Source organism: Microcaecilia unicolor, chromosome 5, assembly GCF_901765095.1.
Source record: "Microcaecilia unicolor chromosome 5, aMicUni1.1, whole genome shotgun sequence".
Taxonomy (NCBI): domain Eukaryota; kingdom Metazoa; phylum Chordata; class Amphibia; order Gymnophiona; family Siphonopidae; genus Microcaecilia; species Microcaecilia unicolor.
The window spans coordinates 315136199-315151565 of NC_044035.1; the positions used below are offsets into that span (position 1 = coordinate 315136199).

The 15367-nt window shown below is 44.3% G+C and overlaps 1 protein-coding gene across 1 annotated transcript in view; it reads left to right on the top strand.

Annotated features, from left to right (window-relative positions):
* Nucleotides 1–8480: 8480 nt before the first annotated feature.
* VSTM2B (V-set and transmembrane domain containing 2B) overlaps nt 8481–15367 on the top strand; it is a 123545-nt gene continuing 116658 nt past the window's right edge. The window contains exons 1-3 of the mRNA XM_030204393.1: nt 8481–8679; nt 9978–10159; nt 12563–12595. Of these exons, the coding sequence (XP_030060253.1) occupies nt 8607–8679; nt 9978–10159; nt 12563–12595 (288 nt within the window). The 5' untranslated portion in view covers nt 8481–8606. The remainder of the gene's footprint in view (nt 8680–9977; nt 10160–12562; nt 12596–15367) is intronic.

The following is a 15367-nucleotide window of genomic DNA, read 5'->3' on the forward strand; positions in this document are numbered from 1 at the left end:
TAAACTCTGCTACGCTAACCGCCTTTACCACATTCTCTGGCAACGAATTCCAGAGTTTAATTACACATTGAGTGAAGAAATATTTTCTTTGATTCATTTTAAATTTACTACTTTGTAGCTTTATCGCATGCCCCCTAGTCCTAGTATTTTTGGAAAGCGTAAACAGACGCTTCACATCTACCCATTCAACTCCACTCATTATTTTATAGACCTCTATCATATCTTCCCTTATCCGCCTTTTCTCCAAGCTGAAGAGTCCCGGCCACTTTAGCCTTTCCTCATAGGTAAGTCATCCCATCCCCTTTATCATTTTCGTCGCCCTTCTCTGCATCTTTTCTAATTCCACTATATCTTTTTTGAGATGTGGCGAGCAGAATTGAACACAATATTCAAGGTGCGGTTACACCATGGAGAGATACAAAGGCATTATAACGTCCTCATTTTTGTTTTCCATTCCTTTCCTAATAATACCTAACATTCTATTTGCTTTCTTAGCTGCCGCACACTGAGCAGAAGGTTTCAACGTATCATCAATGACGACACCTAGATCCCTTTTTCGGTCGGTGACTCCTAACATGGAACCTTGCAAGACAAACCTATAATTTGGGTTCCTCTTTCCCACATGCATCACTTTGCACTTGCTCACATTAAACATCAACTGCCATTTAGACGCCCAGTCTCCCAGTCTCGTAAGGTCTTTCTGAGAAGCAGAGAAATATAGATTAAAGAAGTTTTTTGATTTATCCAATAAGTGGAAACAAATTCTCACCGGTGTATTATATCACACTGCAACACTTGAGATTGATCAAGACCCCTGAGGTAGGCCTTAGGGCCATAACACGGCCGTGTCAAGTCATTTTTAGAAACCCAATAAAAGTTTTTTGGCATCCTCCTTGATTTCTCCTCACTTTTTTTGTTTCACTTGATGGAGAGGTAGCACATCCAGCGACCTCAATTAAGTGTTAATAAAAGTGTGGGGAAGTAGAATACTTGCATAGGTTGCTGAGTCAGCTTCAAAGAGCCTGTTTAAAAAAGGCCCCTTAGATTCAAAACTATATAAAGAGGAAAGGTCCCACTGAACTATCTTTCTGAGAAGCTCCGAGAGAAGAGGACATTTCTCTGGTAAGTGAACACTATTTTGCTTTGTGCTTTGGGAACTTAAAGATTGGGGTTTAAAGGAGGAATTGTAGGTAAGTGATAGGCAAAATAAAAATATAAAAGCAAATTTTATCAACTAATCTCCATAGTCTTTTCCACTTAGTTTTAAAAACTTTGTACCACAGCATTAACAGATAGAATCTAGCAAGCACTGGAAGATCTAGTTTAGTCTCTTGAGGCTAGAGTAGCAGACTTGGTGGAGCTGAGGGAGACAGAGAGGTACATAAAGGAGACCTACAGGGATGTTGTAGAGAAGTCCCACCTCCAGTCTGGTAGCCCCTGTGCTACCTTGGAGGAGGGAGGTCTCCTAGAAGGAGAGCATCACCCTGGTGAAGTAGGAAGTACTCCTGTAGCCAGGACCTACCCACCAGGGGATGTACTATCCTCTCGCACCGAGGATATGTCTCCAAGTGCTGCCCGGGAGGGAAGGGTTAGGACAGCTGTTGTAGTTGGTGATTCGATCATTAGGCATATAGATAGCTGTGTGACTGGCAGACGTGAGGATCGCCTGGTGACTTGCCTGCCTGGTGCGAAGGTGGCGGACCTCATGAGTTACCTAGATAGGATTTTAGATAATGCTGGGGAGGAGACGGCTGTCTTGATACATGTGGGTACCAATGACATAGAAAATGTGGGAGAGAGGTTCTGGAAGCCAAATTTAGGCTCTTACGTAGAAAGCTCAAATACAGAACCTCTAGGGTAATTTTGCTCTTTATATTAGTCTCTACCATTTTGCTCGGCACCGATGTCTATAATTTCCCGGATCTCCTCTGGAACCTTTTTTAAAAATCGGTGTTACATTGCCACCCTCCAATCTTCCGGTACCACACTCGATTTTAAGGATAAATTACATATTACTAGCAATAGCTCCGCAAATTCATTTTTCAGTTCTATCAGTACTCTGGATACAAGAGTAGCTCTCACTTATACAGTGAGTGGATAATTCATCCTATCTACTCCTTAATTGGAAATCTGAGGGGTGATCTCAGCTCCTCAACTGGACTTCTAAGAGAGACACCACACCTCTTCCCTGGATTCTGATACAAGCAAAAACCACTAATGCAGCCTACTGTAAAAAAAAATAAAATAAAAATAAGAATTACCAACCCCTGAATTAACCCTGACTTTGAACAGAAAACCCAGGTTATACAAAATGTGGGATTACAATATTTAACGTTGATGTTCTGGTCTATCTCTTTCATATGAGTACAGTGAGGGAAGAGTGCAAAATGGAAAACAGAGAAGAGAAATTGAGAGAATGGTGAGTGGACAGATTTATGTACAGGAAATTTACCATCATCTTCTTTTCCAGCAGTCTCCTGTAAATGTCTCGTTCATGATGCTGTAATTGAGAACATAGTACCAACTCTACATTTATAATGTGTGTGTGTGGTAGAGGTCAGCGAGGTGCCTTACTTTCCCTTCTGTCTGCACAAGGTCCCCTCTACCCATAAATGCTGATTCAGTTAATGAGAAGTATACGTTCTACATATCAGGGCAGGACAGGGCCCTGCCAGTGTGAGATTTCGGGAATATGTTATTCTCATTTAAACTGATGCCTGTAAGTTTCACAGGAGCTGTCAGAAAAAGGTAAATCAAGGTTGTGTGATGGCCGTATTTCTTCAAATACTGAAAATGTAATTTTTATAACCATGATAATCTACAAATTTTAAACGAACATCTTTTAAGTGTGGGGGTTTTTTGGCAAAAAAAAAAGGGATCCTTTTACTAAAGTGCGGTACAATTTGGGCTTGGTATGTTTTAACATGGGACTTTCTCGTGCGCTAAGCCCAGATTTAATATGGCACTTTTTAGGGAGTTTTTCCATTTATTTTTTTATTAGCAGGTCATATACTAATGTGACCTACTAATAAATGAGTGGAGGAGTGATTAGTGCAGCGGACTTTGATCCTAACAAACTGGGTTCAATTCCCACTGCGGCTCCTTGTGACTCTGGGCAAGTCACTTAACCCTCCATTGCTCCAGGTATAATATAAGTACCTGTATATACTATGTAAACTGCTTTGAATGTAGTTGCAAAAAAACACAGAAAGGTGGTATATCAAGTCCCAGCCCATTCCCTTTCCCTTATCATTAGCATGCAAGACCTGCAAATAATTAACATGGGAGTAATTACTGCTGCCTAATTCAACGCTCTCTATAGGACAGCCTGTAGGGCCAGATTCTATATATATGGCGCTTTAAATATCCACACGGAAAACATTTCCGCCTGAGTATTCTATAAAAGGACATCTAGATTTAGATGCAATATATAGAATACACTTAGTTGATATCCTAGCGCCTAAAACTACGTGCATCCATTTACACTGACAAAAATATGGCATAGATCCTGGCACATAGATTTAGGTGCAGAGGGCCATGTTCTATAAGAGTGCACCAGTGGTGATCCTTGGTCAGCTGTGCACCCCCTCTCCACCCGCTGCAGTGGCATCAGTCCGTCCCCCGGGCGCAGCACGACACACACTCCTGGTGCATTGACACCCCCCAGCACATCAACACCCCCTCTGGGTGCATTCTTACCTGCTGGGAGCAGCCGTGCGGCTGTCGGTTCCGCTGGTTCCCTGCTCCCTCTGCCCCGGAACAGGAAGTAACCTGTTCCAGAACAGAGGCAGCAGGGAACCAGCGGAGACGAGAGCCCTGCGACTGCTTTCTGCACCCCTCCAGTGGCATGCACCCAGGGCGGACCGCCCTCAAAGCCCCGCTCTCGGTACGCCACTGCAATGCACATACATTTTGGAATGGCCACAAAAGCCCATTTCCCCACCTATAGCCATGCCCTTTTTTGCCTGTGCGCATTAAAATTTAAGCACAGTGGGTTACAGAATACACTTAAGGGAGTTATGCACGTAAATTCTAATTATTGCCAATTACTGCTCATTATTGCTTGTTAAGTGCTGTTAACAATGCTGATTGGCTTGTTAAGCCAATTAAGTTACACACATTGTTACAGAACAGTGGCGTAGCTATGTGGGGCCTGGGCCCCCCCCAAAAAAAATTTCCTCTGAGGCCCTGGTTTTGCTGGTGGGGGTCCCCAACCCTGCCAGCTGAAGCATTGTTCAGCATCAGTCTCCGGTGTTGCCGCGTTGCCTGCCCTACTCTGTGTTCCCCTCACGTCTGCACACTCCTTTTAGTGAATCTGAGCATGCTCAGTTTCACTAAACGGAATGTGCAGGACGTGAGAGAAAGACAGAGCAGGGCAGGCAATGCAGCAGTGCTGGAGACCGCCTCTGGACAATGCTTCAACTGATGGGGGTTGGGGACCCCCACCAGCCAAGGTATTTGCTGCGGCAGTGGGTGGGGAGCAGCAGGGTGGCGGGAGGAGTGGTGAGATGGTGGGGGGGGGGGGGGGGTGGCAGGGTGGAAGATGAAAATGTGCCCCCCACTTCGGACTCTGGCCCCCTCCTACCCCCCAAGGTCTGGCTATGCCCCTGTTACAGAATACACTTGGATTTCAGCGCAAAAGGTGTGCTACATAGAATCTGGGGGTTAGCATCATTCCTGTGCCCAAATTTGTGCAGGAGTATTTACATCAGCTGAAACCTGGTGTAAATGCTGGTGCCCAACTCTTGGAGTTGGGCACAGGAATGGCAGTATTCTATAACTCCACATGCATATTTTTGGAATGCCCCTACTATGCCCCTTTTGAGTTGCATATTAGGAGATTTAGGTGCATGGGATTATAGAATAGCACACAGGAAGATGTGCACCAATTCACTTCAATAATTGATTGTCAACATCAATTTATTGCTAGTTAATAGCTTATTAGGTAATTAATTTGCATACACAACTTTGATCCATGCACAAATTTTGGCAGCTAAAATACGTTTAGGTGGAAATGTTTTCCACATTAATTTTTTTTTAAGTGCCATATATAGAATCTGGCCCCATATGTAGAATCCAGGATAACCGGATAATGCAGGAATGCCCACTCTCTGCCCATGACATGCCCCCTCCAAAAAAAGATTTTTAAAAAATATGTACCACATGGGTTTCCACACACTAACAGGCAAAACACCACAAAAATGCTGCATTAAGTGCTTAGTGCCCTTTAGTAAAAGTGTTTTCCAAGGGTTTCTTTCAATTTTGTAACCCAGATCCTGTTTGGCCTTGACACAAATATGATAGCAAATCGTTCAGTTGTAATCTTTAAGAAGACATGAGAAAAGTAATACAGTATCTGAAATATACTTGCAAATAGTATTGTGTCTTTCTTCTAGAAAACTGATAGCATCGATGAAATTCACTATATGCTTGTGAAATTCTTTGCTTCTTATTTAAAACCCATTCAAAAACCACCACGAGGAAGCCAAATCCAAAACAAAACAATTACAATTTTAAAGCTGAAGAAGTCAAGCAAAAATGTTAAATTCAGGTGGAATAAAATTCTGCTTAGCGTAAGGGTTGCCATTTCACAGCATCCCTAAGCCCCATCAGTGAATGAATATGCGGATTATTTAGCTCACATTTTCCCATATTGCGATATGGGACTGTGGCCCACGAACATTTACTCCTGTGCACAAATCTTGATCACCTCCAAATTTTGCACAACACAGACTAAAACAGGTGAACATTTTTAGGAAAATCCTAATCCAGTGGTTCCCAAACCACCCCGGCCAGTCAGGATTTCAGGATACCGGCAATGAATAATCATGACAGAGATTTGCATGCCCTGCCTCCACTATATGCAAATCTCTCTCATGAATATTCATTGTGGGTATCCTGAAAACCTGACTGGCTGGGGTGCCTCCAGGACCAGGTTCGGTAGACCCTAAAGTCTCTATTATGCAAAATGTAAACAAAAAAAAAGGCACAGATTAAACTAGAACAAAGTTCTAGAAGAGAGCTCAACCTATCAACCAGTGAAGGGAAGCCACAAAAGCAGAACCCAACCTATTGAGTTGGAACTACAGAGTCCAATCCATTAGCCACTAAAGTGGAGGACTCTGCCCACTCACAGCAGAGGAGAAGCTAAGGAGAGGAAGCAACAACCCATCCTACAGCCAGAGAGGCAGAATGAAAGAGGAGCAAAGGAGGAAGCAGGGATGCGGGGGAGGGGGAAGAAAATAATATAGGACCCATTTCTCAAAAGTAATATTATTCCATGGAAGTTCTGCCAAGTCTCCTTTAATTTTTCTTATTCTTATCATTATTTTTGCTACTATTTGTTATATTTTATTTTATTTTTTATGTTTTAAAATTCAAGAAAGATATTTGGACAAAAAAAAAAAGTAAATATTACATTAAAGAAAACTAGAATCTTGAATAGCCTAAAAATATAAAACTAGTTGTTTATTTTTACCAGACAAATAGTACAGAACTTTTTTTATGAACTATGTTCTCTAAGACAGAACCTGTCGAAATGTAGACATCACCTGTTACTACAGAACCTGCTGTTACAGCAGAAAACTGCTCAATTAGAATAGAAAGAGCCCTCATTTTAGCTTAATTCCCAGAGTGAAAAACAAAATAGAGACGAGGCTGGGAGAAAGAAAGAGGAGAGGATTATGAGGGAAGAGGGTCGCCAGTTTCCTCTGGAGGATGCCCCATCGAAACCCTCCTCCCGCCCCAGGACCCAATAGGAACAGTGTCCGGATCAAGTAATTCTCTGCCCCTCTTCCCCACCCCCCTCCTCCCTGCTCCCGGTCACTCACTCAGAGCTTGCTCTCAGCACACAGACCCAGGGCTCTCACTCTCATCACCCTCCAAACACCGCAGAAAAAAAAAAATACCACAGCATCCTTCTTTAGCAATCTGCGCTGTGCGGGAGGAAAACGACTTCTGCTCCAGTTTCAAGCCTCTCTCTCTCTCTCCCTCTCCCTGCTAATACTTATGCTTGGCACGTCGGGCATTTCTTCACAGGTTCAGCCAGCACGGTTCACCCTTTTAATTGGGGCAGATATTTCCAGTGCATGCTTTCAGATCAAGGTACGAGTCTACGCTGGGAAAAGCCGTGCAGCTCTCGATCTGCCTGCGCACTTGCACGCAAAATACCCTCGGACTCAGTTTGCACGGAGGATTTATACGGTGACTGAAAGTTCTGACGATCGGATAGACGCGTAACAGGGAAGTGGAAAAACCGACGGGGGGGTTTTATCGTTCGTGGAAACCTTGTGGCCACAGCTGTCACAAGAGGCTGCTTCCTGACTTCTGTGTATGTCTTAGCCTCTGGAGGAAGGAATTTTGTCTGTCCATTGATGTGGTCTGTGGGGTTTTATTACTGTTAGTATTCTAGCAGGTTTCTCGAAGTATCATGTTATCGTTTTGCGTCAGAAATAAGTACAAGCTACAGAAAACAGCAAACCTGTAGGTACTTTTCTCCTATTACCCAAGGCTACAGTCAAGGTAAACCCCAAACTCATCACTTTTAGGGGGGAAATCGTAACCTAATTATAAGAGCCAAACAACAACTATTGTGCTTTTCCTGACATTTTGACGAATGTAGTCAACATCCTCCCCTCAGCTCCCCCTGCCAGTGATTCTTTAAGAGCACAATGAATCGCTGCATTGATGAGTGCTTTTTGAGAGCACAGAAACTGGCAGTTTTAAGCACCCTGGCTGCTTGATTACGGAGAAGAACACAGCCCGGATTATCTAAAAAAAAAAAAAACATTCTGCAATTTTTTTTGCAGGGGGAGAAACTGGTGCTACAGATGCATTACCCTGGGACGTCAAATGGGGAGGAAAAAAAACTTCCTCTTATAGGTTGAGGCGTATGCTGATCTGAAGAGGAAAAAAAGGGGGGGAGAAAAGCCTTGGCTTTGGTCCCAGCTCTCTCCTCTTCCTAGAGTGAAAGCGAGGACACAGAGAGGCAGAAGGGGGCTGCGCTGCTGCACCTGTCAGAGGCGCCTCCAGTGACTGCTGGACAGTGGTCGCCAGTACAAACAAGAAAAACACCAGCGATGCCAGCCAGAAACCAGTGATTGCTCCCCCACATCGGGAAGGAAGGCGAGACTTCTGGCTGCTTTTTTTTTTTTTTGCAGCTTCCTAAAGATCAGGCATCCGCTTAGCATTGCGATGGGTCTGGCAGAGGAGGCCACCGATTCCCTGCTTCTGGACAGCAAAAAGTCCTATTCAACACAAGGAAGTTGAATGTTGTTGTTGCCTTCGGCCAGAAACCAATGTGAAAAAAAAAAAAAACCAAAAAAAACATTTGGTCATAGGGAACGACACACACACACACAATTCGACTAAAATCTGATTGACCTACTGCGTGGATCTTACACCCGGTTAAAAAGGATTGGTGATTTGTTTTTGTTTTTTAATTTACTGTTTGGAAAGTGGGGTTGTGGAGCCTGCCCCTACCCAGATCTGAACCCGACACGTCTGTGCATTTTTATTTGCCATGGGATTGGAGGTTTCTTAGTTGGTCTGGGATCCAAGTGAATCTTCCTTGCCTTTACCTTTACGCGGAATTTGACATATATGAAATGGAAAGGCGAGGGCTGCTTCGCGCCCTGTGTTACCTAATGCTTAACGCACCCCTGATCTTCAGCGTAAAGGGTGAGTAAAAAAAAAAAAACTTCCCCTTACTCTAGATCCCACTGGAGAAGATATTTGCCCAGATGCAAGTTTATTCGGAAGTTAAACGAAAAAGAACAAGTGCCTGATCTGTGCAAATCCCCCAAAATAGCGCCCCCCTTTTCTATGCATGAAAGTGAAAAAGCTGTGCGTGTGTGTGTGTGTGTGGTTTTTTGATTTGCTGCGGTAGAAATCTAATCCAGCTGCAACAGATCAACACAACTTTAATCTAGAGGGTCTTGATCTTTTCCAACATCATTCAGAAATTATGAGTGAATTATTCCGTTATAGTGCTGCGTTTATTTCATAATGTGATGTGTATTCTTTTAGTAGTTTTTCTACTGTATTGCCAGATGTTTTCCCATACTGTCCTTCCAGGGCAACAGCAAAAAAAAAAAAAAACGTGACAGATTCAGGGATCTCAAGCCATCTGCAGGACGCGGTTGCTACAAACCTCTCTGGTTAAACACAAACAAGAGTGTATATGGCAGGGGTGTGTGCATTTCTGTGTGTGTAGTGGGGGTAGGGGGAGGAGGACGGGAAAGGAAGGGATAAATGCATTTTGTACACAAACACAACTGAATGACGCTCAGTTTAATAATCCTGAAATAAAACATCCTCGTTATCCTTTTATAGAATGAAAATGTTAGTCTATAAACTCCTATCCTGCCGTTATTGAATTAGTATTATTATATCTTTTATCATCGGTGTCTCTATGTTTTTGCTGAATTTGAACCCTGTCTCCAGGGCTGTCAGGTAGGCACAAAGGTTTGGGATCTCCTTGAAACATCATAATCAGGGAAGAAATTGCTTTCAGGAAGCTGACTAGTGTGGAGAAGAGACAAGGCTGCTTCAGTTTCTGTGCGTTTTCGGTCACAGCCCCAGGGCCGGTGCAAAAATGTTTGGGCACCCTAGGCAAACCTTCAGTCATATCCCTTCCCCCCCCCCCCCCCCCCCACACACACACAACCACCCCTTTACAGAGATCATGGTGTGCGTGTGAAATAATGAGAGCAATTTCCACATTTACCCAGGTAAATGGTATTTTTAAAACTTGCCCGCCCTTCCTGCAGATGAAAGAATGTAGTGAAGGTTCTGCTCTTTGATAACACTCTCCTCCCCCCCCCCCCCACACACACACACTCACACCCTAGACAACAGCCTAGTCTTGCCTAATGGTTGGGTCCCCCGACTTGGCCTGATCAGATTATATTGAAGCAAACTCATCTGGTCTCTTAATCTCTCCTGTTAACCACCTCTGTGATCCTATCTTCTCTCAGCCACATTCACGGAAGTCCCCAAAGATGTGACTGTCAGAGAGGGAGATGACATTGAGATGCCTTGCGCGTTTCGTGCCAGCGGATCCACTTCTTACTCCTTGGAAATCCAGTGGTGGTACCTAAAAGAGCCGTCTAGGGAACTAGCACACGAGTTAGCCATCGGTGCTGGCAGCAGGAACAAGGTAACTAACAGCTGTTTTCTCACACATACACTTAAACATATATATATATGCATGTGAATACAGAGGTATGATCAGAGATATATAGAGGTCTTTGGCATTGATCATGTTTTCCTATAGGCTAGGGGTTCCCAACCCAGTCCTGTAAACCAATCTGGTTGTCAAGCTATCCACAATGAGTATGCATGAGATGATTTGCATACAATGGAGGCAGTGCATGCAAATTTATTCATGCATATTCATTGTGGATATCCTGAAAACCTGAGGGGTGTGTCCCTCAGGTTTTCTGTTGACAAAAAAATAGGAGAACATATTTACTAATATGAAAGGGTAGACACATAATATATGAATAAACACGAGAGTATGCCACACAGGCTTGTGAAAGTTAAGTGACTACCTGGTTTTAGTGGTGCCAGTCGTGAGACTCATGATGAAAGGTATCTTCAAGCACTTGAAATGGGGCTTAGAAATTTCAAAGATTTTTTTTTCCAGAACTGAAAATATATTCCTTAATAGCAATGTGTTTAGACACTGTATAAAGATACACGATTTTATTTTTCCATTTGTAGTACCCCTTAAGAGTCAGATGTTGTAATAACAATAAAATAAGGCATAAAGTAAGTATCATCACACCGTTATTCTGTTCTAACCTTAGCCAAAAGCAGACAGGAAAGACGCAAAGCTTTGCTAAACATTTGGAGTTTTTAAAGGCTGATGCCTGGCAAAAAAGCAACAGGGAAAAAGCACGTTTTCTCAAGCTACTGGAAGAATGTCGTAAGAAATGTGCAATTGCCCTGCTCGTTTATTAGTAAGAGTCCTGTGGAAGCTTTTGCTTGTTGACAGATTACAGGAGCCCCTTGAGCTGAAAGCAAATGCAGTGTCCCTGCCTTTGGCAGGCCCCTTGTTCCTGCTGCATATGCATCTTCCAAGGAGGAGCACTGGCATTTGCAGGCATGCGATGCTGATCTGAATATAAACAAGGTCAACCAGCAGAAATATGGAGCACAGAAGTTGAAGGGGCTTCCTGTTTTTGTTTTGGGTTTTTTTTTTTTCAGAGATGTCTAGCATCTAACCTTTGATTAGCACACAAATGTAAGCCTGGAAGGTGCTCCCTGCTAGCTCTGCCTCTAATGAGCATTCCAGTCCAGCCTTTTTGTGAGCTGTGCTGTCAGCGGGGTTCAGGCGGAGATGCAAAGTGGTGTGTGGGGAGGGAGGGCGTAGCAGTCTGGGGGCTAGTCATGCCTGCTGGCTGCAAAGAAAGCAAAGCCAGACTTATGAAAAATACAGGGTCTGCACTGCTGAGTTCCTTTCACCAGGGATCAAGCTGTTTCTGCTGTATACAGGGCCAGTCAATTCTCAGGAAATTATGGAGTGAATCAAATCGAGAACCAGCAAAAAAAAAAAAAAAAAGAAAGACCAAATGAATACCTAATCATTCTAAAATGAGAACCTGGGGATGGAAAATCAGGACCCCAGTACTGAGCAGCCACTTACTAACCCTGGTGTATAAACATGATTAATGATGCTTCAAGCAATCAGAACAGAATCACAGGTTAACCTTATGTTGGCCACCTCTTTTACAAGATAAACTAAGTATTGTATCCCAAAATAATAATTCCTGTGCTAAATGCAGAATGTGTCAAAGCCCTCAAGTTCTCTTATAAACAAGCCTTTAAATACTAACCTTGTTGATAGCCCACCGTTCTTTAAATAAAGAGGCAAAAATCTGTTTTAGCACTTGGGGGGGGGGGGGGGGGGTCTTTTACAAAGCGGCAGTAAGCCGAAAGTGGCCTTACCACACACTAAAATGGAACTACCACTGCCAATGTGGCCACCAGCAGTAGTTCCAGCCAGAACGTACACCATTTCTGGTGCGCCAGAAAAATTTTCCCTAGCGTGGCGCTAACCTGGCGCTGCCCAGTTACTGCTGGGTTACCATGGGAGCCCTTACTGCCACCTCAGTGGGTGGCAGTCAGTGTTCCTTGCTGCATGGCCACGTGGTAAGGGTTATCTTACTACTTGGCCATTTTTGGAGGGGCTTTTTACCCACTGTGGTAAAATGGGTTATGGCATGTAGGGAAAATGGCCCCCGCCACTACCAAAGGGCCATTTTTCCTGCAGTTTAGTAAAAGGACCCCTTAGTTGTCAACTTTAGGATCAACTTGCAGCATACCAAATGCCTGGAAATAAATTCAAATAAATAAAATCACGGTTAATACTCACATAGACACGCAAACAGCTAGTTACCCTGAATTTGTGCAGAATTATATAGCAAACACCATTGCAAAATAGTTGCTTGTGTGGCTCTCAGTCAGTGAAGATACACAGGGTTGTCTGCTAGAAATGCATTGTCATCGCAACAGTATCGATACCCTATCTCATCTGTTGTCTGCTTTGGTTTTTCAGGTAACAGCAAACAAGGATGCAACCAAAATTAGCGTAAGTGCAGATTCAAGATGTATGTTATCACAGACGATTTTTCATATGCAGAATTTTGTTGTTAATTTTGTGGGGAGGGGGAGGGGCAACGGGGATAATATTTCCATCTGTTTTGGAAGACCAGTACAACCAATTGTGAATTCCACTGATGAACTGGAACCACTTGTCAGTAGCCATTTTTGAACTGGCACCTCACTTGGCCCATCAGCATGAAGAGCTGTATACTTAAGCCCAGGGTTTTGGATACGCTCCTTGTTAGGCCTGTGACAAAACGTTTGACTTTTGGTAATATACAGTAGCTGTCTCAGAATACTGCTTCAGAGTACTTGGGCTCCTTTGCATTAGTATTTTGGTTGTTTCTCATGGGTGAATGGAGTCCTTGCCTTCAGTCCTCGCCTCTGGTTTTACACTATGCGAATCTTCCTGACCTGAACTGGTAACCCTCTCTCTATCTTTCTCCTCTAATGTTCTGGTCTTCGTGCCTTTGCCAGTGCTAGAACAAGAGAAGAAAAAGGCATGATGTATATATTTTTTTTGTTTTGATAATTCTAGGCACAGTTATATAATGTTTGAAGATATTTCATATTGATGTTTTGTTTTTCCTACGTGTGTATATAAAGCTGGAAGGAAAATAGAGGTTTTGAGGTGATCACAGTAAAAGAGAAAAAACACCTGAATGAGTTCTGTTTTATCCTTATCGTTTAATAAAAGAATAACTCTTGTTTAGTAATATAGAGGATGAAACTGTATGTATGTATATATATATATATATATATATATATATATATATATACAGTGCAATCCGCTTAAGTGCAAGGGCCTGGGACCGAAGAAATAGATGCAGTTAACAGGAGCGTGCGCTTAACCGTTGTGAGCCAAAGAAGCTTGACATCTGATAAACATATGAACAGTACTGTTTATTAAATGTACACTCAATACAGTCTCTGTTATTTGGCTTTCTTAAAATAGTCAGTGATAGTCCTCTGCACACTACGGTGTCTTTGGGTTTCGTAGATTAAGTCTGCCAGACGGTAAAATCGTTCATAGCTCTGACACCCAGTGTTCTCCAGGTAGGCCCTAATGGTGCTGAGACCCTCCAGTGCTGTAGCGAAAGTGGCAGGAGGTTGTTGGATCGGTGCCTCGCTGCTCATCTGATCGCTTGCTTCATCGGTGGCTGTTGCCTGCTTGCAGGCGCAGAGCTCGACATCCATGCTGTCACCGGCTGTCTGTATACTGCAATCGACAGCTACGTATCGGTGGAACTGCTCTTTGCTAACACCGGCTGGGATGTCAGCAGCTTGTTGATCTGCCACGCTGGCCATGGCTGCATCCATTTGGTCCCTGCCCGCATCCTTGAAAAAGCGTGCCCGCCTGTAGCATTTGATGATGGTTGCCTGTGTGACTCGATTCCAGGCTTCTTTCTGCAGGTGCAGGGAATCCAACAGGGACAGAGAACGAGCCAGTTCAATGGCACGTTTGTTATCACCAGTCTGTCCGTCCATAAGGCCCATCAGACGCCTTAGAAGAAGAGCACGATAATGGGCTTTAAAATTGGCTATGATGCCCTGATCCAATGGTTGGATCAGCGAGGTAGTGTTTGGAGGCAGGAAGACCAGCTTAACATGAGACAGCCTGGCAGGAGCATTGTGAGCAGCAGAATTGTCGCAGAGCAGCAAAATGGGACGCTTCTGTGCCCTCATTCTGGTGTATAAATCCTTTAGCCACTGCTTCCAAAGGTCCCCAGTCATCCACGAATTGGCATTCGCCCCGGTATGACACAGGGAGCCGCTTCACGTTCTTGAAGCAACGGGGCTGCTTGCTCTTCCCGATGACCAGGGGTTCCAGCTTCTCACCCCCCATCCATATTGCAGCATAGGAGGATGGTCAGTCGTTCCTTGGACGCTTTGCTTCCCGTAGGTGTGGCCTGCTTGAATGCCAGTGTGCCATCAGGAATGGCCCGCCAGTAGAGGCCGGTTTCATCGGCGTTGAAAATGTCCGAGGTGCATACTCGTTCAGGATGGAAGGAAGGACCGACACCACCCAATTTTCAGCCCCCGAGTCATCAGCATCCTGCCTCTCACCGTGCTGCTTCTTAAATGTGATATTGTTCCTTCTTTTCCACCTTTCCAGCCACCCGACAGTGGCTTTGAAGTCATTTAGCCCAAGACAGCCAGCTAACTGGCCAGCTTTCTCTATGAGCAGCGGACCGCTTACAGGAAACTGTCTGCTCCTGACCTGTGAAAACCACAGAAGGAGAGCCTCCTCAACCTCCTCAGCCTTTCCCGCCCGCTTACGTTTCCGTTGTGGGTTTCTGTTGCTTCGCCAGTCTCCCAGAAGCTGGTGTTCCCGCTTTAAGATTCGCGAAATTTGACTGGGGTTCACGCCATATTCTCGGGCAATAGATGCCTGGCTCTGCCCGGTTTTTAATTTCTTCAGCACTTCTATTCTTTCACATAAGGTTAAAGTCTTACTTTTGCGTTGCTCCATGGCACACTGTAATCGCCTTTCCTCCGCACCTGTGCCGCCTGTGGACCGTTAACCAACGAGACGTCGCACCCCTTGGTCGCGTGGCAACAAAACGGGAGGGTCGGCGGGAGCATCCCCGGTGCTCTCGATGGCTCTTTGCAAAATTTCAGCAAAGTGTTGACCGGGAGCAATACCGCATGTGGCCACCGGAGGGCGCCCGCTATGGAAGTCGGAAAGGGTTCTTTTTTGCTTCCCTGCAGGCAGGCAGCAGATCCACAGGGTTGGCTAGGAAAGCCAAGACTCTCC